This window comes from Triticum aestivum, chromosome 1A (genome assembly GCF_018294505.1).
Source record: "Triticum aestivum cultivar Chinese Spring chromosome 1A, IWGSC CS RefSeq v2.1, whole genome shotgun sequence".
In the NCBI taxonomy this organism is placed as follows: domain Eukaryota; kingdom Viridiplantae; phylum Streptophyta; class Magnoliopsida; order Poales; family Poaceae; genus Triticum; species Triticum aestivum.
Window position 1 is genome coordinate 166,455,952 of NC_057794.1, and position 20,486 is coordinate 166,476,437.

The 20,486-nt window shown below is 45.8% G+C and overlaps 1 protein-coding gene across 1 annotated transcript; it reads right to left on the reverse strand.

Moving 5' to 3' along the window:
• Positions 1 to 315: 315 nt before the first annotated feature.
• On the reverse strand, positions 316 to 14,253 carry LOC100873109 (myb-related protein B). The gene is made up of 12 exons (XM_044464716.1): positions 13,833 to 14,253; positions 12,047 to 12,294; positions 11,912 to 11,966; positions 11,525 to 11,582; positions 7,266 to 7,360; positions 7,056 to 7,159; positions 4,747 to 4,875; positions 2,844 to 4,269; positions 2,363 to 2,535; positions 1,235 to 1,313; positions 873 to 1,085; positions 316 to 647 (listed from the first exon to the last, which is right to left on the reverse strand). Exons 2-12 carry the CDS (start codon positions 12,160 to 12,162, stop codon positions 525 to 527), a joined length of 2,571 nt encoding a protein of 856 aa, XP_044320651.1. The 5' UTR covers positions 12,163 to 12,294; positions 13,833 to 14,253; the 3' UTR covers positions 316 to 524.
• Positions 14,254 to 20,486: the final 6,233 nt, after the last annotated feature.

The following is a 20,486-nucleotide window of genomic DNA, read 5'->3' on the forward strand; positions in this document are numbered from 1 at the left end:
AACTAAATGAGAAACCGACATATCAGAATGATTCCTCTTCACCAAGGAACTCAAGGTTCAAAATATAACTATGTCCCTTCCTGGCATTTTTCCCATGGCATAACACGAAGTTGCGTTCTTCTCTGTGACATTTTATGGACATTCACACATTGTCTTAAAGCAATAATATTTCGCAGCTGGCACGGTCCACCTTTCCCGAGTAACTCAAGGTTGGAAACACAAGTGTGAGATCTGACATTTTTCCATGACATACTATGAAGTTGTGTTCTTCTCGATGGCATTACGACTTTCACAAATGTCCCCATGACAAATAAGTTTGATTGTAAGACCATATGGTAAGCCCTTTTTCTTTAACCGCGAGCAGCATGACAAAGTTTTAACACAATAGACATATGCATAGACAATGAGGAGTGACGAGCAATGAGTATATAGATAAAAGAAGCAGAAAAATGTATACAATTAAATTAATAGGAGCTACAGGCATGTACATACTGATTCTGCATCAGAAAAGCTTTCTCAAGACGCTACCGCACATTCTTCAAGACATAAGAGGAAGTTGGAGATCTTCCTAAAGTGCTGCATCTGTTGTCTTCTTTCTTCTTCACAGGTGTGGTGCACTCGTTGAAATCAAGAATCCTTGCTTCCGACTGCAGAAGTAATAAGGTTATTAGTTAGTGAACATGATGTAGGCACTCAAGGTTCGCATTTTGTTGCAGTAAAAAGTTTCTATGTTTTCTTCTTGCATGACATGGCGTCGGTTCGAGGAACCTCATGCGAATTCAACATACGTAACATTTTCATTGAATTTCAATACAATCAATAGCAACCATCAGTAGTAGTATTCAAAATAGGCGGCGGTGAAGTTTACGTACCATGACATTGGATATCTGATTGGTTGTAGCATGTTCCTTCTTGATAACAATATGTTTTATGTTTTCCTTATCAGAGCTTTCCTTGTTACATAGGCTCCCACTTTCCAGGAGTTCATGCGCTTCCTCCAGAGCTGGAGCGTTCTGCTCATTTATTTGCTTCACCAATCCTAGAGCATCAAAAGTTGTGCCTGTTGGGCTCATGAAGAATCCATCCTAAAAAGAACAGCATGACGACAGCTACTTTAAGCGCACAAGTATTACTCCAAACAGCAACGTATTGATTGGAAATATAACTTTTGTTTGCAAGTGTACTGAACATAATTATAACTGGCCTCTATGATGCAGTAATGCAAATAAACTACCTGGAAGTTTGTGAACAAAGGAGATTTCCATGCAGAAGGAGATTCTAACCCTCTTTTGATTCCTGGGGTATCAGCTAGTCTGCAAAAATAGCAGTTCGGAGATTCACTATTAATGGTGGGAACTCTTTACTCACACTATTAGAGGAATATCAACAATAAAAAAGGATTCCTTTTGTTGTATCATTGAGGCCACATAACAAGGTAAATACTCCCTCTGTAAAGAAATATAAGAGCGTGAACAGTCTTATATTTCTTTAGAGAGGGAGTAGTAATTTACAACAGGACAGAGAGAGCTATGGTTATAACCAGATAGGAGTTTGTTATTGCAACTTAACAGACTTGGGGCAACACGAGAAAAAGTTTACTACGAAAAGATTTAATACTTCTGTTTTGTTTAGATAAGAAATATGCTAACGCTCAAGTGGTGGTGGAAACAATACAAGTCAGGCAGCCACAACATATCTGGTGCATGATTACAAATTTGTTTGAAGATCAAATCAACACAAAAATAGTTTAGGTGCAAATGTACTTACCAATCTAGTACACTTAAAAAAATATTTCACATATGTTTACTTATCAACCTAGATACTAATGATAAATAAGAAAAGTAATAAATTAATTAAACTTCAACATGATAAATCTCCCTGATTAAATTTACCAACATGGAAGATAATGGATTGGACTACACATGAAGAAATAGTGAACAACTTAGTAAACAATAAGATAATCTGTATTCTTTTTCAGAATTAAAAACATAACTTAGTTTGGAATTGTAATGTAGGATAGTCTAAAATTCATACGAACAAGAATCAATAATTTTTAGTTAAAATGGGCGTGAAATGATTTTGGCAAGATTCGATAGTATTAACCTAATTGTTTTCAATATTTATTCGTGACATGACATCCATGTGTCAGCCAAGTTAGGTGGCACATGTTCTTTAAAAAAAGAATAAAGAAGAAAATATTTTAGCTATTGGTTTGCACAAGATGTGTTTCATGTGTCAACTCTTAATTTGATAAAAATGACATACACTGATTCGATTGATGTTAAAGAACTATACAGTTCATATGTCTATTAAACAAAAGAAACTGCTTAGATAGAAAAATATAAGAGAGTATAAACCTTACATGTTTACATACTCATAATCAGCATTGATATACACTGAAGATTTTTCAACGAGAAGTTCTGTTGGTTTTGATCGAGAAGATATTATGTCTTTAGAAAAAGATTTTGTAGGGGTATTTAGCTTCCGACGTTCTGGATTTGGACCATTCCTATCAGTAAGAATCCCTGCGGATACCTGCATTAAGCCATTTTGGCAAGGAGAAGATCAGGTAAGGAAACATGTATAAGCACGACACTCGTTTAAATTTACCAGCTTCACATTAGTCTTGAAATTTTATTGCCTGTTGCTGAATTATTTGCCAACTGCCCATGCTACCTTAAGAGTTAACACCCAGTTTGTACTTCCCTGGTAACCAGTATTTCAGAGTTCAGACACCGGGGATATTCCCAGTGTATGCTACCTACCTTACCATGATTGATTGGCAATACCCTGGCATTATGGTAATGAATAAAAGGAAGAATCAGTAGTATGAGAACACTCACTAGATTGTAAGCGGTATCCCTCTCGGTAGTGGAACATCTCTCTCGTTTCTCCAAAGTATTTATGTTTGCATTATCTTCAGTTTTACCCTGATAAATGATATCTTTCGAATTTTCAGGAATCAAATCAAGCGAATCATCTCGAGTGGCATCTCTGCAAGATCTCTCAGTTCTTGTGGATGGCATGGCTGAGCTACCACAATCCTTTTCAGTACCCATTTTCTTTGCAAGTCTTACATCTGGAATAGGAGATGGGGGCTCTCTCTGCCGCTTCTTCATTATCGACGGTGTGCATACAGAACTTTTGGCAGCACTTTTCAGCACATCATCAGGACTCCTATCGCGTGTAGGGGAGCTCCATAATCTTAGTGGAGTGGAGAAGCTCATGGATGGCCTCATGAACTGTCGAATGCCAAGAGGACTATATTCTGGCAGGTCACTCGAGCTTATGAGCTCGCAGCTGACAAATGGAACTTCAAGGCTTGGAAAGCAAGGAGGTTCATAGCATAAAGATTCTGAATGCTGCTTTTGTCCTACCACGGATTTACCATGGTTTGGTGACGCTTCTCTTCCCATGGTTGTAGATTCCAAAGGTTGTGACTCTTCAACACTTGTCAGCTGTTGCTCTTTGGATTCTGGCACTATAGGCAGTGACTCTTCAACACTTGTCATCTGTTGCTCTTTGGATTCTGGTACTATAGGCAGTTCACTGGAAACAATCTGGCTAGCACGGCCTGAACAAATAAAGGATGGAGGTACTGATGTTGCAGAACTTTGATGATGCACAGTGCCTGTCCTGCTTGATGAGTATGTATGCAATGGATAAAGTGGTTCTTCAAAATTGTTCGCAACTTCAGATGAGCATGCACTGTGCTGGTAATTTGGGCTGAAGAAAGAATCAGCACTGATGGAGTCTGGTGCAGTAAGACTCTGATAAGAAATATCCTGCCACAGTTCTGACTGAAGATCGAAGTCGGCTACAGAAAGGTCTTGCTGCCAGTGCATATCTGGATCATTTTCAGAGATTGACAACTGGTGACGAGTCTCTGGTGAAGTAGAGGCAGCATCGTTGGCTTTAGTATCGCATGCTTCCTGACATGAAGAGTAAGAGTCATGCGCTCCATCACTGGAATGTATTTGCCCATGACAGCCCACAGGCTCATCAACTTGCTCCACTTGAGAAGAAGAAATATTAGCCAATGCTGATTGGCTAAACTCCGAGGAATCTTGTACCTCCTGATTAACATTCAAACCACTGCCATCACTATTTTGCTGCATCATTGCAGATGATGAATCAACATTTAGACTCCCTGTAGGATATAGAGCAGCTGGTAGGCCCTGGAACTGAGCCAGTAATCCTTCTGCTCTATACGATTCATATTTCTTCTTAACTGAGCTGTGCCAATGATTTTTTATTGCATTGTCCGTCCTAACAGGGAAACATAAAAACACTAGTTCAGTTATCCTTATTGTCCAAACCAGCTCACTAGTACTCCAACAGGACAATGTTATGATGCATTTCTTACTTGTATACAAGTATTCAACATAGAAAAGCAGGTTTTCAAACTGTGAAGACATAAGATAAACTGGAAATAAATTATTACCAATTCACAAAGCATTCACTTTTTCCAATTCTAATCGCATTACTGAAAATTCTAATTGCGCTAGCACTAGTTCAGTTATCCTTATTGTCCAAACCAGCTCACTAGTACTCCAACAGGACAATGTTATGATGCATTTCTTACTTGTATACAAGTATTCAACATAGAAAAGCAGGTTTTCAAACTGTGAAGACATAAGATAAACTGGAAATAAATTATTACCAATTCACAAAGCATTCACTTTTTCCAATTCTAATCGCATTACTGAAAATTCTAATTGCGCTAGCAGAGGGTAAAATTGTTACCTTCCTGGTAGAAATTTTGACAGTTCAGCCCATTTGTTTCCGTATATGTGATGAGCCTGAATGAGCCTTATCTCCTCTTCTTGCGTCCATGCATCTTTGTTTATACCAGGATTAAGGTGATTGTGCCACCTAAATGCAGATATCTGATCAGAAACTTAGAAATTTTTATACTGTCTTGGTGCCCAGTTCGACGTGATCCTCAAAAATTACACCACTATTCATTTGCACTACATACGATTAAGGTGATTGTGCCACCTAAATGCAGATATCTGATCAGAAACTTAGAAATTTTTATACTGTCTTGGTGCCCAGTTCGCCGTGATCCTCAAAAATTACACCACTGTTCATTTGCACTACATACGTCCCCATAAAAGAACGCGTGCTAAAATATGAAATATATAGAATAATCACCATGCGATGAACCATAGCAATTGATCAAGAGAATACCTTCAGTAATTCAGTATCACGGTTAACTACTAGTATCAATAGAATATATGGTAGAAGTTTAAGTTCCACAAAAACATGGCGGCTGCTACAAATCAGCCGATTGATTTGTTACAAATTTAAGTCGCCCCCAGAGCCGTCCGATCTGACACTCCCAGCCGCAGGATCAGACAACACCACGACACAGTCATGGCAGCAGCTCCATGGCGGCACCGACGGCCCCCGGTGGCGCTCCATTGCACCACTGACAACCCCGCCGCGGCGCTTCATTGCAACTCCAGCGATCCCTGCGGCGCTCCACTGCAGCGCCGGCCGTGGCGCTTCATTCCAACTCCGGCATCTCTGCGGCGCTCCACTGCAGCGCCGACCAAGGCGCTTCATTGCAACTCCGGCGATCCCCGCAGCGCTCCACTGCAGCGCCGGCCGCGTCGCTTCATTGCAACTCCGGCGATCCCCGCGGTGTTTCACTGCAGCGCCGGTCGTGCTCCATTGTAGCGCCGACTAAGCTTCAACAGCCCCACGGCGCTTCATTGAAACTCCGGCGAGCTTCGTTGCAACTCCGGCGGCATTTCAATCAACTCCGGCGGCGCTTCATCGCAGCTCCGAAGGCGCTTCACTGCAGCTCCGGCGGCCCCGTGCTGCTTCATTGCAACGCCGGCGAGCCCGCTCTACTTCACCTGTTGCACGCAGCTCCCGCCGGCCATGACAGCAGCTTCCGCCCAGCCTAGCCTACGGCAGCACGAGGTGAGCGGTGACAGCGATTTGCAGCAGCGGTGCAGCGACACTAGGCGACGACAGTTTGTAGCAGCGGTGCAGCAACGCGTGGTGGTGGCGGCGCTGGTCTACGACGACGGGCAACGGCGCTGGTGTGTGGGGCGGTGTGGAGAAGGAAGAAGAAGAGGAAGAAAGAACGAGCGGCTCAGCGCATCGGGAGGAAGAGATAAGGGAGGAACAGAGATAAGCGGCGCGTGGGCCCAGCGGACGCGTGGCGCGCGCTGAAGACGGCTTACGAAGCGCGTTCATCATCCAACTGATTTCAATGCTTTTCCATAAAACATATACTCTCTCTGTTTCAAAATACATCTGCGCATTAGGTTTCATCTGCGCATTAGGTGCCTTCTGTGCGACCAAGAACCGGAGACGATTGGACACCTAATGCTTACGTGCCCATTCACTAGGCAGACTTGGCATGAGGTCCTGTCTTGGCTACGCCTACCGGCACCAGCGCCCGAGCACGACGGCTCGCTCATGGATTGGTGGCTGCGCGCAAAGGACTCGACACCGCCAGCACTTCGCAAGGCGCTCAAATCTGTGGCGCTCCTGGTACCGTGGATGGTTTGGAAGCATAGGAACGCGTGTGTTTTCGACCATGTGACACCTTCGCTGAACGAGTTGGTAGACAGGATTAAAGACGAGACCCGATGTTGGGCAAAGGCCGGAGCTCAAGGGCTCAGGGTCGTTTTGCCACCATCCTGGGATGTCCACTGAGCCCCTCTTGGCTGTGTAAAACTACCTCCTAGGAGGATGTAAATTCCCCTTTCTTTCCAATGCAATGAAACGCAAAAGCCATTTGCGTTGTCTCGAAAAGTACAAGCCTTATATACTTTATGTGACATAAAATTGATGTCATTAGGTTCATTTTCCAAAGTAATTATTTGTGGTTGTGATTTTGTATCACAAAAGTTACATTAATAGTATTGGTCAAAGGCTTGTCCTAGCAAAACCTAATATGCTATGTATGTTGGAACGGACGAAGTACTTTCATAGTAGCCAACATGCTTCGGTACTATCCCTGGAATTGATATTATAGGTACTTATCGTGGCATATACTTCCATAGAAGGCAAAATGAGTTAATATGCCATACCTTTCGCGACATTGCTTCCCAATGCGTCCTGACAAAGCTTGGGCGATGGTTGACCATTTCGTGGGTCCATATTTCTTTACCATCTGAATAATGATGTCATCTTCCTGAAAAGAAGGACAACGAACGGAATAATGTGGCATGTGATGTTGTTCATTATTAGGGATTGGTTTCTAAAATATAGAAATGAAAATCATTCAATATGGATCTTACTTCTTTAGACCATGGCCCTTTGACTAGCTCAGGATTCAAAACCTTCTGCCACCTATGCAAGCATTGAACGTCGGTCCTATCAGGAAAACACTCAGCTGGAAGGAAAACACATGTAGTTTATCAAGCATCGTATTACGATAAAGATGCAACAAGACTTTTCATTAATAGTCATGGGAAAAAACTTCATACAAAAGCATAAAGTTAAGTCAAACCGTGATGAAATCCAAGGGAAAAGTTTCATGTACATGCATCTAAAAAAACATAGATGTGCATCATATGTTTAGAACATATTCACCAAAACACGCCATGCTAAATTATTATGAAATGTGCCTTGTACAAAGACAAGTAGGTGTAGCCAAAAACTGTTGAACGTTTTGTCTTTAGTGTGCAAGGCATGTTTGATCACATCTAATCATATTTACTCTAGTTAGCGATATCTGAAATGATATGGCCACCATATTTAAAGAATACTGACAATTTCTTCTAGTAGATCAGTTGTAAGATGGAGCTAGCATAATATAACAATGAAGTTTGAGAACAGTATGTACAAAGTGTAATTTATTGGTGCGCAAAATAAGAAAAACACAAGCATTATCCAGGAGGGCATATTTTTTTTCGAGAAAACGCAAAGGGACTTGCGTTTCATTTCATTGAAAAGAGGGGTTTACCGAAAAAGGCTTTCGCCCCGCTTTATATATAAAGCAAAGAACCACGAACATCCAAAACAAACACCACCACACCACAATGCACACACCCAGGACAAGATACAAAGGTGCTAAAGATCAGCAACATCAACCCCAAGCGAGCAAAAGATGAGCAATAAGAACAACTACAGGGATGACATAGCCTTCCACCATGAACTAGCCACCACAAGGACACAAGCTGACCGCCGACACACATGTGCTCCAAGATGGTGCCTTCAAGAAGGATACGGCTCCGAAGCGTCGCCACCGCCCGATCCAAAGGATCAAGATTTTCACCCGGAGCAAACGGAGGACCAGGAGCAGTTACAGTACTCCGAGGAGGTAGTTTACAATCAGGCAACAGTCATTAGTGTACATCCCAGGTTGTTGGGAGGACTAGTCTAAGTCCAATGGTGCCTGCCCTAGCCCAGAGCCGGGCCTCGTCCTTTATGCTGCCTACAAGGGATTGAACGGACGGGCGCGCACGGTCGAAGATGCAATCATTTCTGTGCTTCTAGATCATCCAGGATGTGAGGAGTGTCGCTGAGGCCAGGCCCTTGCTCATTGGTGCTGGTGTGTCATGCCTAGCGGTGTGCCACCAATCGAGCAGGGATCGGTTGTTGTCAGGCGGCGTGCAAGTCATGCGCATCCAAGAGAGAATTTGGTGCCAGACCTGTCGTGAGAAGGGGCAATCTAGCAGGAGATGATGCATAGTCTCTCGTGCTTGGTCGCATAAGGGGCAGGCGGAGTGGTGTTGCAGCCCATGCCGAGCAAGGCGATCCGCCGTCCAGCAGCGGTCCAAGCTGGTTAACCAGTGAAAAAAATTCACCTTCGGTGGCGCCCAGCTCTTCAAGGTAAGCTTCCAGTAGCTGCAGGCCGTCGATCCGTGGAAGGAGGCGAGCTAGGCAGATTTGGCAGTGTAGGTGCCTGCCTCATTCCACTTCCAGACAAGTTTGTCAGGTGCTGTGGAGAGGCTAGTGCTCCAGGAGGGCATATTTATTGTTAACCCTTTCTTGGTGCAAAATATGTGTATTAGTTAGGCCATCAATTAATTGATAAAATCTAAAAACACATTCATAGAGGTGGACTAAAAGCATATATGTGAACTAAAACCCTAGCCGCCGGCGCGCGACCCCCCTCCCCCTTCCTCCCCTCGCCACCGCCTGTCCGCGCAGCCGGGCAAATCCCGGTGGGTGCTGGCGGCGGCAGGGCCCTTTCACTCCTCGCTTGTGGGGACCTGGAGTGGGCGGGCGCCCCCGAGCGGCGGTGAAACACGGATCTGGGGCGCGGCGGCGCATGGCGGTGCTCGATGGTGGCGCTGCGGAGCGGCAGGCCAGGCGTGGTGGGCTGGACGCGGGCGGTGCACAGCGGATGCGTGGCCGGGGTGGAGGCGTCGGCGTTGGCTGGTTCTGCCGTGTGGGCGACGTGGGCTGCGGCGGCTCTACTCGAGGCGGGTGATAGTACCTGGCGGTGGGGCGCCATGGCGTCACGGCAGAGGTGCGGGTCAAGTTGTTGGCTCCTCTGGAGGCCCTCTTCGGCGGCTGGGTGCAGCCGATTTGGTGGCCCTCGCCGGCGGACGGGTGGCTGCTTCTTCCTCGCCTGGATCTGGCCAGTGGCCGTGGTAGGGCGTCAGGGGTGACGCAGGGGAGGCTGATGGAGGGATGGGTAGACCGACTACCTGTCACTGGCGCAGGGGTGCGCTGTGCCGGTCCAGACGAGCTCCGCTCCCCCTCCCCTCTCTTCCAGGCTTAGTGCCTCTTGGCTGCAGATCGGGGTTCGGGGTGAGACGGCCACCGGCCGTTCCGATGGTGCTTAGGTCCTGCCGGTTGGCTCAAAGCCCGTACCTTAGAGGTCTCCGGAGTGTCTGGATGCAGGGCGGTGGCCTTGGTGGTGGGAGCTGCGGGCTCGTGGGCGGAGCTCGTAGCTCGGGCGTTGACGGTCTCGCTTTCATGGCCGCAAGGGCGGCATGGGGGCGGGCCTTCGACGCTCTACGGTGGTGGTACGGCCGGCGCTCTCCCATCGTGTCGTACCCTGGGCGGAGGCAGAGGGTCGTGGCCGGGGTGAAAACCTCGTCTGGTTCGGGCCAGACCGATGGTGGCGGCATCCTTGCGTCGTTCCCTTCCTGAAGGCTCCATCGCGGTGGCCCTGCGTCCTTCGCATTACTCCGGGTGAAAACCCCGATTAAGTGGATCGGGCGGTGGCGGCTCTCCGATGTCGTTTCTTTCCTGAAAGCACCGCTCTGGAGTTCCTGGTTCGTCAAGTTTCGGCTCTGTCTCCTCGCGGTGACTTGGTTCCTTAGCTATGCTCTTCTGTCTACTTGTTGTTTGCTTTGGGATCTTGGGAGTAGTGTTGCTGGTCGTCAGCTCCCTTGTATCTGCCTTGGGTGTGTGTGTGGTGTCAGGTGTTTGCAGTCTGTATGCCGTTGGTGCTTTATATATAAAGCGGGGCGAAAGCCTTTTTCAGTAAAAGCATATATGTTGGGAACATGAGCCTAGGGCCCTACAGCCAGCATGATTGCAAGATTCAATATTTTAGGAGTTAGTATGCAACACTCAAGGCATCCATCTAGGCTATACAGATTGAGTTTGCTTCAGCTAGGTGGTGTTCAATTCGGCCTTTAACCTGTAATTATGTGATAGTATACTTCTTCCGGTTCCCTAAAAGGCTGTATTTTTGGACAGAGGGAAAGTAAACTTTTGAAACTTCGACTTCCAATATCCCCAATAATACTTGGTTAGATAGTTGCAAAACATATTCATAAAATTGTCTTAAAAGTATTTAATATTTTGGGGTTCTATCAATATGTTGTGACAGATATTAGTTGTGAAAGCTGTGTTCAATTTGGCCTTTAACCTATACTTATGTGGATAGACTCAGAGGTACGGCTCAAGAGGCCTATACGTGGACACAAAGGAGGGCAACAGAAATTTTTGGATAAACTGCGAGAGCCAGGACTTGAACTAAAGACCTTGGTCTCTGGTACCATGTTAAGCTTCATGCACTAGCCAACGCAACCAAAAGATGTTCCCAATAAATAAAGAGTTGGCAATCCATGGATCGCAAAATTATGGTCGGTTCCTGTAACACATACACGACCATGAGGTTCACCGTAACTTGCACAGGAAAAGGATGCCATAATACGCCATTCAGTTCTTTTCATTATAAAACATGGACATGGAATCATCTAAATACACAAAAACCAAAATTAGAATGTTTCTTCTCCCACTTACAAAAATACTAGGCACTTTTGACTATATCACGACAATCAAACTTTTGCAAAATGTAACCTGAGTATCTTGCGATACTATCTCAAGCAGAAACTCTAACTAGGTAGAATTGGGGTACTGAGTAGTTAACAGGAGCACTGTGTGATTTATTAACCACGGAGCAGCAGTGAAATAAAGGAGCCTCATTTTAGATATGTCGGTTTGGATCATGCAACAAAAATCAACAAACCATAAAATACACGTCTGGAGAGAAATTTTTGAGTTATAGAGTGGCAGAAATTAAAGCAATAGTGCTAGCAAATACAATAACTGAACAATTTTCTAACTGTTGTGTTGGTTAACAAAATACCTATCTTTTTCCAATTTTTCCCATTGTGGATTTCAACAGCCTTCCGAAGTATATCGTCCTACAATTGAGTAGCATACATATAGAACATCAGACTACATGAGTGTACCTGATTTAGACACAAAAATTCCGAGCGTACACTATTTATGGCTGGCATATGCACAATTACCAAATATGTTACTCCCTCCAATCCATATTAATTGTCGCTAGTCTGTACTAAATCAGCGACAACTAATATGGATCGGAGGGAGTACAAGAAATATTTGGGACAAAGTCAAGTTCTGTGTATAAATCTCAGTCAGGTAGTCTACAGTACCGAAGAACAGAACATATGCTTCTGAAAAATATATTTAGCCAAGAGTTACGCAAAACCGGATTTCGAAGCTTTACCTCTTCGAGGGTCCAATTTCCCTTGGTCGAGCGCCTTGCTGGACCCGTTGTCCTCCTAAAGTACAAAGAATCAGATCCATAAAGTTACATGTATAATACAAAACCTGGTGCATGGTTCTTTGACAATTATTTTACCCATTGGACAACTGCCCCTTCTGAGGTCCACTGCTGGCTCTTCCATCAGGCACAGCCAAAGCAGAGGGTGAACCCTCAGCGGCCTTCTTTGAAGTCCTTCCCTTGTCACTTGTCATTGCGAGTGAACACTGAAAATTCAATTTCCACTCTGTAGCAGAAGCCAGGGAAGGGTCTAAGAATCATTATAATGTCAAACCCCCAGTGAGTCCTTCAACGAGTTGTGTCGCAGAAGGAGAATAGGTCATAGGCTGCCAAGGAAAAGTAAAGAGGACCAAAGTAGGTTATTAATCAAGAAATACTAATAGAAGCAGCACTAAGAAATGGAGCATACGACTTGTAGGCTATGATTTTCTTCAGAATCATCGTTTCAGCAAAAGATGCATAAATAAGTAATCAAAAAATAACCACCAAGCACCAACATTTCACGAGCATACCAGCCTATCCCTCCCAAGTTTAATGTGTTGCCAGTACTACTCTGACTCCACTACTTACATACACCACAGCCTTGGTGTGCCCCCAACCTCACCCCTTTTGTTACCAAAACCTCCATCACCAGAGTATGAGGTATCACCGCTTACAATAGGTCACATAACGTCCAATAACTGTAACCTCAACCACATGACCACAAATAAAACTCCTCATTTTGTACATCATGCTCGGCTGTGTTTGTCTGTGTCGGTGTATATCCCTAGCAACTGTAGGTAATAAATATTTATAAAGCGGGGCGAAAGCCTTTTTCGGTAATAAATATTTCAGAAAATCCACAAAATTCGTCATGGTATCGGAGCTACAGGTGGTGGTATCGTCAATAATTGCCAATGTAAAGGCTCTGAAGAATGTAAAAGCAAGTAATGAGATTCTCCAGTTGAGTCGCAGAGACAGCAATAGTTTGGATGGAATTTTTTGTTACCAATCTATGACTCAGTGAGTATGAGTCACCGTATGGCGAATTTCCCTCTATGCTTTCAGGAGACCAAAACGACGGGGGTCTGTTTATTAATTATACCTGGACTAGGCAGCCTTGGTTGGTTGTCTCGTCCTCTATGGGCAGGACATGACTGCACCATCCCATCTCCATCTTAATGATAGTATGTGACATTCTTGTTATGCACTAATGTTATGGGTGAACACAGGCAAATCATGAACTATAGAACCCTCCTTGAGCAAAACCAAATCTTGAACCACTAAACCCTCTGTATCTCCTCAAAATTGTGATATGATTTTTTCAAGGTATAAGGAGCCTTGAAAGGTTCAATATTAGTCTGCTTGCAAATGGTGGTGGACACAATTGAACCTTTCAAGGTTCCTCATATCACAAGAATCTAACCGCCCCCCATCTGCTAGCCCATATTATAAAAGATCAAAAGAATCTGACCGCCCCCCACCCCAACACACACAAGAAACACTAAGATCTTGCAGGCAGGGTCCCAACATCACCAACTAGCAATCTTCGCCCAATCCTCGGTCATAACCAACATTCTTTGCATATTTTTTTTTTTGCACATTGCGGATACAAGAAATTTTCTATGGGAAACCGAATACAACGTGATCGGAGACGCATCCAGCAATGTAGCGGAACCCCCGGAGACAAAATCCGCGTGAGAACCCTTGATATGGAAAAATAATAATCCACAGCAAACTCCTTCTAAGATCCGGCGAATGGCCGCCCCACCAAACGGGCCGACATCACCTGCAACCCCAGGGAGTCGGCGATGGAAAAGAAAACGGAGATTTCTACCTTTCCATTGGGAACAAGAAAGACGGGGGTAAACGCAAGAAAGCTTACCTCTCCGGCGGATCTGACGCGGCGCGTCCCCCTGCCCCAGCAACGATTGACCCGCGCCGCCTGAGCCTCCTGCCGCCTCCGCCACCAAATCCCTAATCGCCGGAGCACAAAAGGAAAAGTTTCTCTTTCTTTATTGGATTGAAATGCAAATAAGTCTTCTCTCCCCTTCCCTTCGCCTCGGAGGTTTAAATTGGTGGATGCGACAGACTGGAAGAGTAGGAAGTGGAGTGGAAAGGACGGCTCGGATGTCGGTTACCGGCAGAACCGATAGGTGTGAGCCGTTTGCTCAACGGCTAGCCTGCCGCTTCGGCGGATTTTGAATACCAACGGCTGGCCACTGGGACTGGCCGGTGAGCGGAAGCGTCGAGGATCCCTCCACAGCGGAGTTTAACCTCGTGGAGAGAACTACAGGCTCAAACCCCTTGCAACGGCTAGCCTGCCGCTTCGGCGGATTTTGAATACCAACGGCTGGCCACTGGGACTGGCCGGTGAGCGGAAGCGTCGAGGATCCCTCCACAGCGGAGTTTAACCTCGTGGAGAGAACTACCGGCTCAAACCCGTTGCAACCCCCCCCCCCCCCCCCCCCCCCCCCCTATGCGACCTGGGTCGCACGCAGAGATCGGGAGACCCGCTCCAACGATGGACACCTGGCAAAACCGAATCTCAAAGCACGTGGGCCATTTATCATCTGTTTCGTTAACAAATCCCGAATCCTAAATTCTATTCTAGCCGCCGTACGTAATCTGGGTTCCCCTTTCCTTCTTCCCTCTTGCTCGCCCCGGCAGCCGGCGCCGCCCCGCCGCCTCAGCTGCTCTCTCCGGCCGGCTTCCCTAGGCGCTCCGGAAGCTTGTTCTTGAGGCGCTTCTCCGGTTCGTTCGCCGTGGCCGTCACCCCCGCTGCTCTCCCGCGAGGCCCCGATGTCCATGACTGCGTTCCTCGGTGCCGGGACAGCTCGTCCTTCAGGCGCAGCTCATCTGCTCATTGCCTCACTGCCCATTGGCGCTCCGTGCATGGCCACCATCCTGCTCCTCTGCTCCGTCCAGCTCCCCCGCCGTCTACGTTATTCAAGCTGCATCTTGGCACATGGGGTTGGACCGACGTGAGGAACAGCCCCAACAATGACGACCAAGGATAAATCTTGCCAGTGATTTGTTTTTTTTTTTTTTTGCGGGGTGATCTTGCCAGTGATTTGAGCTGAAAACAAAGTAGGAAGAAGCCGTGAGAAACAGGATGGAAAGAATGTGATTAGCGAATTAATAGGAATTAGGGAATTAACTGCCTTGCCTTTTTAGGGGTATTAATTGCCTTACCTGCGTTAATAGTTTTTTTTGCCAAGTGCCCACCGTTGGAGCGGGTCTCCCGATCGCTGCGTGCGATCCAGGTCGCATAGGATTTTCTCCCCCCTCCCTCCCCCAACGGCATCGGAAAAGAGAAGTCCGAGAATGAACCAGGGCTAGATTGGCCTATGAGGGTGATTTGGTTTCCAGCCACGTCCCCAGGCGTCGTTTCCCAAGACGCGGCAAATTCAAACTTGGTCATTCCTGCTAAAAAAAATGCCGCAAGTCCGACGATCAGCGGCTCGTCAGTTCGGCGATCACCTTGCCATAGTTCGGCAACCGGATGAAAAGTTCGGCGTACAAAAAAGGAAAGGACGTGTGAGCAATGTTGGGGAACATAGTAATTTAAAAAAAAATTCTACGCACACACAGGATCATGGTGATGTATAGCAACGAGAAGGGAGAGTGTTTTCCACGTACCCTCGTAGACCGAAAGCGGAAGCGTTAGCACAACGTGGTTGATGTAGTCGTACGTCTTCACGATCCGACCGATCAAGTACCGAACGTACGGCACCTCCGAGTTCAGCACACATTCAGCTCGATGACGTCCCTCGAACTCTGATCCAGCCGAGCTTTGAGGGAGAGTTCCGTCAGCACGACGGCGTGGTGATGATGATGTTCTATCGACGCATGACTTCGCTTAAGCACCGCTATGATATTATCGAGGTGGACTATGGTGGAGGGGGGCACCGCACACGGCTAAGAGATCCAAAAAATCAATTGTTGTGTCCAGAGGTGCCCCCTGCCCCCGTATATAAAGGAGCAAGGGGGGAGAGGCGGCCGACCAGGAGGAGGCGTGCCAGGGAGGAGTCCTACTCCCAGCGGGAGTAGGACTCCCTCCTTTCCTAGTTGGAGTAGGAGAAGGGGGAAGGAGTAGGGAGAGAGGAAGGAAAGGAGGGCGCCCCCTCCTTGTCCAATTCGCACTAGAGGGGGAGGGGCGCGTGGCCTGCCCTGGCCGCCCCTCCTCTTCTCCACTAAGGCCCATCTTGGCCCATTAAACCCCCAGGGGGGTTCCGGTAACCCCCGGCACTCCGGTAAAATCCCGATTTCACCCGGAACACTTTCGATATCCAAATATAGGCTTACAATATATCAATATTTATGTCTCGACCATTTCGAGACTCCTCGTCATGTCCATGATCACATCCGGGACTCCAAACTACCTTCGGTACATCAAAACACATAAACTCATAATATAACCGTCATCGAACTTTAAGCGTGCGGACCCTACGGGTTCGAGAACTATGTAGACATGACCGAGATACGTCTCCGGTCAATAACCAATAGCGGAACCTGGATGCTCATATTGGCTCCTACATATTCTACGAAGATCTTTATCGGTCAAACCGCATAACAACATACGTTGTTCCCTTTGTCATCGATATGTTACTTGCCCGAGATTCGATCGTCGGTATCTTAATACCTAGTTCAATCTCGTTACCGGCAAGTCTCTTTACTCGTTCTGTAATACATCATCCCGCAAGTAACTCATTAGTTGCAATGCTTGCAAGGCTTATAGTGATGTGCATTACCGAGTGGGCCCAAAGATACCTCTCCGACAATCGGAGTGACAAATCCTAATCTCGAAATAAGCCAACTCAGCAAGTACCTTCGGAGACACCTATAGAGCACCTTTATAATCATACAGTTACGTTGTGACGTTTGGTAGCACACAAAGTGTTCCTCTGGTAAACGGGAGTTGCATAATCTCATAGTCATAGGAACATGTATAAGTCATGAAGAAAGCAATAGCAGAATACTAAACGATCGAGTGCTAAGCTAACGGACTGGGTCAAGTCAATCACATCATTCTCCTAATGATGTGATCCCGTTAATCACATGACAACTCATGTCAATGGTTAGGAAACATAACCATCTTTGATCAATGAGCTAGTCAAGTAGAAGCATACTAGTGACACTTTGTTTGTTTATTATTCACAAAAGTATTATGTTTCCGGTTAATACAATTCTAGCATGAATAATAAACATTTATCATGATATAAGGAAATAAATAATAACTCTATTATTGCCTCTAGGGCATATTTCCTTCAGTCTCCCACTTGCACTAGAGTCAATAATCTAGATTACACAGTAATGATTCTAACATCCATGGAGCCTTGGTGCTGATCATGTTTTGCTCGTGGAAGATGCTTAATCAACGGATCTGCAACATTCAGATCCGTATGTATCTTGCAAATTTCTATGTCTCCCACGTGGACTTGATCCTGGATGGAGTTGAAGCGTCTTTTAATGTGCTTGGTTCTCTTGTGAAATCTGGATTCCTTTGCTAAGGCAATTGCACCAGTATTGTCACAAAAGATTTTCATTGGACCCGATGCACTGGGTATGACACCTAGATCGGATATGAACTCCTTCATCCAGACTCCTTCATTTGCTGCTTCCGAAGCAGCTATGTACTCCGCTTCACACGTAGATCCCGCCACAACGCTTTGTTTAGAACTGCACCAACTGACAGCTCCACCGTTCAATGTAAATACGTATTCGGTTTGCATTTAGAATCGTCCGAATCAGTGTCAAAGCTTGCATCAACGTAACCATTTACGATGAGCTCTTTGTCACCTCCATAAACGAGAAACATATCCTTAGTCCTTTTTAGGTATTTCAGGATGTTCTTGACCGCTGTCCAGTGATCCACTCCTGGATTACTTTGGTACCTCCCTGCTAAACTAATAGCAAGGCACACATCAGGTCTGGTACACAACATTGCATACATGATAGAGCCTATGGTTGAAGCATAGGGAACATCTTTTATTTTCTCTCTATCTTCTGAAGTGGTCGGGCATTGAGTCTTACTCAACTTCACACCTTGCAACACAGGCAAGAACCCTTTCTTTGCCTGATCCATTTTGAACTTTTTCAAAACTTTGTCAAGGTATGTGCTTTGTGGAAGTCCAATTAAGCATCTTGATTTCTCTCTATAGATCTTGATGCCCAATATATAAGCAGCTTCACCGAGGTCCTTCATAGAAAAACTCTTATTCAAGTATCCCTTTATGCTATCCATAAATTCTATATCATTTCCAATCAGCAATATGTCATCCACATATAATATTAGAAATGCTACAGAGCTCCCACTCACTTTTTTGTAAATACAGGCTTCTCCAAAAGTCTGTATAAAACCATATGCTTTGATCACACTATCAAAGCGTTTATTCCAACTCCAAGAGGTTTGCACCAGTCCATAAATGGATCGCTGGAGCTTGCACACTTTGTTAGCTCCCTTTGGATCGACAAAACCTTCCGGTTGCATCATATACAACTCTTCTTCCAGAAATCCATTTAGAAATGCAGTTTTGACATCCATTTGCCAAATTTCATAATCATAAAATGCAGCAACTGCTAACATGATTCAGACAGACTTAAGCATCGCTACGGGTGAGAATGTCTCATCGTAGTCAATCCCTTGAACTTGTCGAAGACCTTTTGCAACAAGTCAAGCTTTATAGACAGTAACATTACCGTCAGCGTCAGTCTTCTTTTTGAAAATCCGTTTATTTTCAATGGCATGCCGATCATCGGGCAAGTCAACCAAAGTCCACACTTTGTTCTCATACATGGATCCTATCGGTGTCAAAACCGGCGGATCTCGGGTAGGGGGTCCCGAACTGTGCGTCTAAGGCGGATGGTAACAGGAGGCAGGGGACACGATGTTTACCCAGGTTCAGTCCCTCTTGATGAAGGTAAACCCCTACGTCCTGCTTGATTGTTCTTGATGATATGAGTATTACAAGAGTTGATCTACCACGAGATTAGAGAGGCTAAACCCTAGAAGCTAGCCTATGGTATGATTGTATGTTGTCCTACGGACTAAAACCCTCTGGTTTATATAGACACCGGAGGGGGCTAGGGTTACACAAGGTCGGTTAAAAAGGAGGAGATATACATATCCGTATTGCCTAGCTTGCCTTCCACGCAAAGTAGAGTCCCATCCAGACATGAGATGAAGTCTTCAATCTTGTATCTTCATAGTCCAACAGTCCGGCCAAAGGATATAGTCCGGCTGTCCGGAGACCCCCTAATCCAGGACTCACTCAGTAGCCCCTGAACCAGGCTTCAATGATGATGAGTCCGACGCGCAGTGTTGTCTTCATCATTGCAAGGCGGGTTCCTCCTCCGAATACACCATGGAAGAGTTTGAATGCAAGGATAGTATCCGACCCTGCAAAATAAGTTCCACATACCACCGTAGAGAGAATAATATTTCCACAAATCTAATCTGTTGTCACGTTTCGACAGCATGACATCACACCATGGCCCGGTTATTATTCGAACCGCTTTTCTCAACCAGCTCTGCACATATCGCGAGGCGGTTTTCTTGATACGTCTTGTCAAAGCAGAGATCGTGTTCCCTTTATCACGGGATTCTCGTTAATACGGACGTGGGTAACCCAACCGCGCCATCAATTACAGCGCCTGGGGAATAAGCGGTTTTGCCAGGCAAGTGGGGAGACTCACCGCCTCCTCCGCCCTTATAAAGGGACAAAGATTTTACTTTTTTCACCCACGCCTTCTGTAACACCCTCGATGCGACTATATCTCCCACGTGTCGGGGCACGACTTAGAGGCATAATCGCATTGAAGGCATATGTCGCAAGTTAGGCAATCTTCACAACATCCCATGTAATATGCATAATAAAGGGGAGATAACATAGTTGGCTTACACTCGCCACGTCAATCAAGTACATAAATAACATTACATCATCCAAACACTCATGGCCTGACTACGGCGCCAAAATAAAAGAGAACCCAACATGCGACAACGGTCCCGTTCACCCCCAACTAGGCACCACTACTGATCATCGGGAAAGGAAACATAGTAACGTTGAGAGTCTTCGTCGAACTCCCACTTGAGCTCATACGCGTCTCCTGGAGCGAAATCATCAGGCCCTGCATCTGGTGTAATAGTAATCTGTGAGCCACAGGGACTCAGCAATCTCGCACCCTCGCGATCAAGACTATTTAATCTTATAGGTATGACAAGGTAAATATGTGGAGCTGCAGCAAGCGGCTAGCAAGTATGGTCGCTAACTTATTTGCAAAAAGAGAACGAGAAGAGGAGGCAAAGCGCGAGCGAGAATCTAAAGAGCAAGCTGCGCAAACATTACTCCAACACCGTGTCCACTTCCCGGACTCCGCCGAGAAGAGGCCATCACGGTAACACACTCAGTTGATTCATTTTAACTAATTAAGGTTCAAGTTATCTACAACCGGACATTAACAAATTCCCATCTGCCCATAACCGCGGGCATGGCTTTCGAAAGTTCAATTCCCTGCAGGGGAGTCCCAACTTAGCCCA